The 7330-nt window shown below is 48.5% G+C and overlaps 1 protein-coding gene across 1 annotated transcript; it reads right to left on the reverse strand.

The window, feature by feature from the left end:
• Positions 1-928: 928 nt before the first annotated feature.
• LOC139249991 (glucose 1,6-bisphosphate synthase-like) lies at positions 929-6063 on the reverse strand (the record flags this gene model as incomplete). The annotated part of the gene is made up of 3 exons (XM_070872583.1): positions 929-1118; positions 2306-2435; positions 5970-6063. Coding segments are annotated over 3 exons (414 nt in total), but the record flags the coding sequence as incomplete, so codon positions are not given.
• Between the last annotated feature and the right edge of the window lie 1267 nt (positions 6064-7330).

Genomic DNA, 7330 nt, shown 5'->3' on the forward strand with positions numbered 1-7330 from the left:
GAGGAAGGGGAAGAGGGTGAGGAAGGGGGAAGAGGGTGAGGAAGGGGGAAGAGGGTGAGGAAGGGGGAAGAGGGTGAGGAAGGGGGAAGAGGGTGAGGAAGGGGGAAGAGGGTGAGGAAGGGGGAAGAGGGTGAGGAAGGGGGGAGAGGGTGAGGAAGGGGGAGAAGGGGGAGGGGAATTGGGGAGGGGGAGGGTGGAGAAGGGAAAAGGGTGGAGGGGGGAGAAGAGGGGGGGAGGAAGGAGGGGGGAAGAGAAGAGGAGGGGGAAGAGAGGAGGGGGGAAGGAAGAGGGGGAGGGGAGGGGGAAGGGAAGGGGGAGGGGAGAGGGAAGGGAGGGGGAGTGGAGGGAAAGAGGGGGAAGCGAGGGGGGAGAGCTAATGCTGATGGTCTAAGCTGACATGAGTGGCCATGACCCACAGAGCTGACAGTGCCCATGGAACTATACTTCAACATGATCTAGGGCCATCCGATTGGACATGTTTATTTGCACCTAAAGCTCTGATTGGTCCCCTTGGAGGACAAGGCACACCCAGCAGTTTCACTGGAATGTGCATTTAGATCCTCCCTAGCTCCATAATCAGTGACTTCGAGCCATTCTGACTGCCTTCTCCAGACACAACGGAGCTCCCTTGGAACAGACAGGGCTCACCTTCATGGATTAAGACCTCCACCTCCTCGCCCAAGTTCCTGACCTGCTACCCCGCCCCGCCCAATTTACTGACCTGCCCATCACAGGTTCCCGATCTTTATGCTGCCCCCACCGCACCCCCCCATGTTTATGGGTATGACGTGATTTATGGCATTGTGGTGCCTTCCGGATTTCATCAAGTCCAATTACCTGCAATCCTGACTTGTACACTTTATATTTTGATTAAAGTCTTATTTACGGATGGCTCAAAGGTGAAGTATAAATAAATGTTTAAGCTTACCGACTTCTTATTCGGCTGGCTGCTGTCATAGCCCGTGGTTACATCTCTGACATGCAGAATTTCAAATGAGCCACAATGATGAGGGTACTCATTCTCCGTTCCGTAGTTCCGCAGTCGATCAAATATTCTCTTAATTGTTGGAGGGTCGTAGCATTTAAAGTATGATGTCTTTGAGATGTGATAGCCATACCTAAACACACACAGTGAACATAAGAACATAAGAATTAGGAGCTGGAGTTGGCCATTCGGCCCCTCAAGCCTGCTACGCCATTCAATAAGATCACGGCTGATCTTCGACCTCAACTCCACTTTCCCACCCGATCTCCATATCCCTCGATTCCCCAAGAGCCCAAAAACCTATCGATCTCAGCCTTGAATATACTCAACGACTGAGCCTCCACAGCCTTCTGGCAGAGAATTCCAAAGATTCACCACCCTCAGTGAAGAAATTCCTCCTCATCTCAGTCCTAAATGGCCGACCCCTTATCCTGAGACTGTGACCCCTGGTTTTAGACTTCCCAGCCAGGAGGAAACAGCCTCTCAGCATCTACCCTGTCAAAATCCCCCTCAGAATCTTGTACGTTTGAATGCCATCACCTCTCATTCTTCCAAACTCCAGAGAGTACAGGCCCAGACAGGCTCCTTCGAGCCAGCAGACAGAGGACTATTCATCCCATCAGTCTGGGCAAGCCCAGAAGGAAAGGCCAGTGCTTCCAAAAACAATGTAATGTCACATCATCAGCATCATCGGCAGTCCCCCGGAATCGAGGAAGACTTGCTTCCACTCAAAGTGAGTTCTCAGGTGGCTGAACAATCCAATACAGGAATTACAGTCTGTCACAGCTGGGACAGATAGTCGTTGAGGGAAAGGGTGGGTGGGGACTGGTTTGCTGCACGCTCCTTCCATTGTCTGCGCTTGTTTTCTGCATGCTCTCGGCAATGAGACTCGAGGTGCTCAGCGCCCTCTTGGATGCACTTCCTCCACTTAGGGCGGTCTTTGGCCAGGGACTCCCAGGTGTCAGTGGGGATGTTGCACTTTATCAGGGAGGCTTTGGGGGGGGTGTCCTTGAAACGTTTCTTCTGCCCACCTTTGGCTCGTTTGCCACGAAGGAGTTCCGAGTAGAGCGCTTGCTTTGGGGGTCTCGTGTCGGGCATGTGGACAATGTGGCCTGACCAGCAGAGCTGGTCGAGTGTGGTCAGTGCTTCAATGCTGGGGATGTTGGCCTGAGCAAGGACGCTAATGTTGGTGCGTCTGTCCTCCCAGGCAACAGGTAAAGCAGCTCAAGATCAGTGAGATGAGCATGTAATGACAGTCAACGCTACACTACAAGAAGCTGTCTTATCACACTCCTTCGATACCAAATAGGTTCTACTCACGTCCTGTAAATGATTTTCAATTGCTCAGCGATGGTGAGGCTTCTGGTTTCCAGGTATGCTGCCATTTCTGCCATTACTACAGCTGCGCTCACCCCATCCTTATCAAACATCAGTGTGCCGCACATGAACCCTAAGGGGGTCAGAGCAAAAATACACTCATCAAAAGTGTGTATGGTGGAAAGAGAAACACAGAAATTTACAGCGGAGAAGGAGGCCATTTCGGTCCACCGTGTCCGCGCCGGCCGACAAAGAGCCGCACGGCCCTCGGTCAGCAGCCCTGAAGGTTACATATAAACCTATGAATAATGACGGAAAAGTAAAGAGCACCCGGCCCAACAGTCCATCTCACACAACTGCAACACCCCTTACACTGAAACATTCTACACTCCACCCCAACGGGAGTCATGTGATCTCCTGGGAGGGGCAAAAAACAGATTAAAAAACCCAGGCCAGTTTAGGGAAAAACTCTGGGGAAATTCCTCTCTGACCTACCCAGGCGATCGAAATTACTCCAGGAGATCACCCTGGCCGTATTCGATTCCCTGCAGTACTTACCATTATATCTGCACCGTCCAACAAAACGTCATCCAGTCTAATCCCAATTACCAGCTCTAGGTCCGTAATCAAGGCCCATCCAAGCAGCGTTTAAATGCATCCACCACCCTTCCAGGCAGTGAGTTCCAGATCCCCACAACCTTCTGTGTAAAGAAGCCCCCCCCCCTTCAAATCCCCTCTGAACCTTTGTTAGATCTCTTAATTTCCAATGAAATACGAACTCCAATTGTAGTTTTAACTTTTTAATCTTGGCAGAGAGCAATAACAAGTTCTTGGCTTTAAGCCAGGTCTTTGTTCTTCTGGGACCACATGGTCAAAATGGCTGTACTTATACCTGGATCAATTTACAGAAAAGCACTCGCCTTCTTTGACCTTATTGGCTCAATTAATAGTCTTTTAACCTTTTAATTGGCTCGCTACCCAAGGTCCGAAAATGTCAAGTTGATTGATGACTTAATGCAATGTGGCCTGTGTTTTTTCACAACCTGTCGAAATGCAACCTGGCTGCAGAGCTTGAATTCTCTATCAACCTTCCACCAACCACCTTAAACCTATGCCCTCTTGTAATAGATCCCTCCACCAAGGGAAACAGGCCCTTGCTATCCATTATATCCAGGCCCCTCAAAATTTTGTATGCCACAATGAGGTCTCCTCTCAGCCTCCTCTGTTCCAATGAGAACAAACCCAGCCTATCCAATCTGTCCTCATAACTAAGATTCTCCATTCCAGGCAGCATCCTCATTTTTTTCCTCTGCACCCTCTCCAGTGCAATCCTATAATACAGCGACCAGAACTATACGCAGTACTCCAGCTGTGGCCTAACCAGAGTATTATACAATTTAAGCATAACCTCCCTGCTCTTGTATTCTATACGTCGGCCAATAAAGGCAAAATTCCGTGTGCCTTCTTAATCTGAAATGCAGGCGGACAAGGCTGGAAATACTCAGCAAGCGGAGAGAAGACTCCAGCGAATGCTGCAAGTGGAGGCACAGCACGATACATTAAGGCTTTCCTTCAATACTGAACTTTGACATCTTGTACAACAAAGATTCATCAAATCCGAATTAAGTGATGAGCAGGGTGGTTAAAAAAAAGGAATGTAGAGTTGTTCATGTGAGCCAAGCTTATATATTGCTTGGATCAGGGTCATTCTCTGCCAAACATCACTGACATTAAAATCTCTTAAAAGGGACATATTGGTTTACCGATATTTGATATTTATGGGTACGGTAGTGTAATGGTTACCCTTGTTCCTTGTAATTATCTTTGGCCCTTTAAAGGGCTGCATGGGCCATTCAAAATACCACGCATTCCTGGTTATACATTGAAAAGCCAGCAAGCCGACACAGCATGAGTTCCCTGGAGCGCTGCGTGGCTGCACAGCTTAAAGTGATCAGTGGTTATGTTACTGGACTAATGATCCAGAGAACGCAAGTTCAAATTCCACCATGTTTGAAAATTTGAATTCAGTTTTTAAAATCTGGAAATAAAAAGCTGGTCTCGGTAAAAAACTCAACTGGTTCACTAATGTCCTTTAGTGAAGGAAACCTGTGGTCCTTACCCGATCTGGCCGATATGTGACCCATTCTCAACCTTGTTTTCAAATCTCTCCATGGCCTCGCCCCTCCCTATCTCTGTAATCTCCTCCAACCCCCCCCCGCCTCCCTAATTCTGTCCTCCTGAGCAATTATAAATCGCTCAACAGTGCCTTCTGCTGCCTGGGCCCCAAGCTCTGGAACTCCCTGCCTAAACCTCTCCGCCGCTCTATCTCTCCTTTCCTCCGACAAGATGCTCCTTAAAACCTACCTCTTTGACCAAATGTGGCACAGTGTCAAATTTTTTGTCTCATAATAACATAAGAAATAGGAGCAGGAGTTGGTCATTTGGCCCCTCGAGTCTGCTCCGCCATTTAATAAGATCATGGCTGATCTGATCATGGCCTCAACCCACCTTTCCTGTCCACTCCCCATAACCCTTTACTCTCTTATCGCTCAAAAATCTTAAATATATTTAATGACCCAACCTCCACAGCTCTCTGGGGCAGAAAATTCCAGAGATTTACAACCCTCGGAGAAGAAATTCCTCCTCATCTCAGTTTTAAATGGACAGCCCCTTATTCTGAGACAATGTCCCCTAGTTTTAGTTTCCACTATGTGGAAACATCCTCCCTGCATCCACCTTGTCAAGCCCCCTCATAATCTTATATGTCTCGATAAGATCACCTCTCATTCTTCTGAATTCCAATGAGTATAGGCCCAACCTACTCAACCTTTCCTCATAAGTCAACCCACTTAACTCTGGAATCAACTGAGTGAACCTTCTCTGAACAGCCTCCAATGAAGTATATCCTTCCTTAAATATGGAGACCAAAACTGTACGCAGTACTCCAGGTGTGGCCTCACCAATACCCTGTACAGTTGTAGCAGGACTTCTCTGCTTTTATACTCTATCCCCCTTGCAATAAAGGCCAACATTCCATTTGCCTTCCTGATCACTTGCTGTACCTGCATACTAACCTTTTGTGCTTCATGCACAAGGACCCCCAGGGCCCTCTGTACTGCAGCACTTTTGCAATTTTTCTCCATTTAAATTATAATTTGCTTTTTTATTACTTCTGCTGTGAAGTGCCTTGGGACGTTTCACTACGTTAAAGGCGCTATATAAATACAAGTTGTTGTTGGGGGTTGAGATTATGTTTTTAAATAGAGGACATTTATACACAGACAGTTATAATGGTCGGCAGCGATTTCATGGCAGGGATTTAATCTTGGAGCTCAGCTGATGTTTATTCAGGTACAACGTCCGAAATCCGGAATCCTCGGGACCGAGTCTGGGCCGGATTTCGGACCTCGCCGCTCGCCGCTCGTATGTTCGCCGAAATATCCGGTTTTCGGACAGTTCTGGTTTTCGGAGTTCCGGATTCGGTACATTGCACCTGTATTTACTCTTGATTTGCATGTGACTAATGACCTCCTCAGGGGAACTGAATGCCAGCCTTTCAGCTCACTGGCAGCGATGCAGTATTTAATGGCTGATCACAATCACCGCCTGCTCCCCTCAAACACAGGCCCGGGCCCGAACACAGAGCAAAAAGCACAGCATCGCTCACCAATAGATTCTTCAAATGCAAAGAGCACTTTTTTCCCATTCTGCAAGAGCTCATCGATTCGGTTTCCAATCCACTTAAACCCCGGCAAGGTTTCCTGAAACAAAACAAGTGTCACAGTTAGCAGCCAAATAAACAAGTTAAATATCCAAGACACCTTTTAAGTTGGTGAAAATGGAATGGAGAGTACAGTAGGCCAGAGTGGCAAGGGCTGGCTTTTTGTCCTTTGAGTTACTCAGTGCTGAATGTCCCTGCAACCTTTAAAATCATTTCTCTCAGCACTAGTTTGGAAAGTGAGCAAATTCCCATGAATCCTCACCATGCTAAATAAACAAGAGCTGAAATCATAGAACAATACAGCACAGGAGGTGGCCATTTGGCCCATCGTGTGTGTGCTGGCTCTTTGAAAGAGCGATCCAATTAGTCCCACTCCTCCACCTTTCCCGCCCCCCCCCCCCGTCCCACTCCTCCACCTTTCCCGCCCCCCCCCCCCCCCACACAGTCCTGTAATTATTTTCCTTCAAGTATTAATCCAATTCCCTTCTGAAGGCTAGTACTGAATCTGTATCCACAAACCACATCATCAGAGGCAGTCCCTTGAAATCGAGGAAGACTTGCTTCCACTCAAAGTGAGTTCTCAGGTGACCGTACAGTTCAATACGGGAATTACAGTCTCTGTCACAGGTGGGACAGACACTGGTTGGAGGAAAGGGTGGGTGGGGAGTAGAGGTTTGCCGCACGCTCCTTCCGCTGCCTGCGCTTGATTTCTGCATGCTCTCGGTGATGAGATTCGAAGTGCTCAGCACCCTCCCGGATGCTCCTTCTCCACTTAGGGCGGTCTTTGGCCAGGGATTCCCAGGTGTCGGGGGGGATGTCGATGTATCAGGCAGTACACATTCCATATCATAACTGTTGTGCATCTGTAAAGCATGCACTCCCATGTTCCGCCACCAGGGAACTCATCCCCTGAAGTCCCAAGGGATCCCAGCATCCCTTGGGAGCACTGTATATAAGCCGCCCCCTAAGGCCTGTTCCTCACTCTGGGGTGTCTTATTAAAGACTGAGGTCACTGTTACGTCAACCTCCCTGTGTGCAGCCTCATCTGTGTTAGGAACACAATAACTGGCGACGAGAATACAAATCCAACGCAAAGATGCAGCAAACTGTGGGCATCCTGGAGAAGTTCTCGGAGGGCGAGGACTGGGAAGCCTATGTCAAACGGCTAGACCAGTACTTTGTAGCCAACGAGCTGGACGGTGAAGGAAGCGCTGCAAAAAGGAAAGCGGTCCTCCTCACGTTCTGCGGGGCACTGACCTACAGCCTCATGAAGAATCTTCTGGCTCCGGTGAAACCCACAGATAAGT

The sequence above is a fragment of the Pristiophorus japonicus genome, unplaced genomic scaffold (assembly GCF_044704955.1).
Source record: "Pristiophorus japonicus isolate sPriJap1 unplaced genomic scaffold, sPriJap1.hap1 HAP1_SCAFFOLD_3355, whole genome shotgun sequence".
NCBI lineage: Eukaryota > Metazoa > Chordata > Chondrichthyes > Pristiophoridae > Pristiophorus > Pristiophorus japonicus.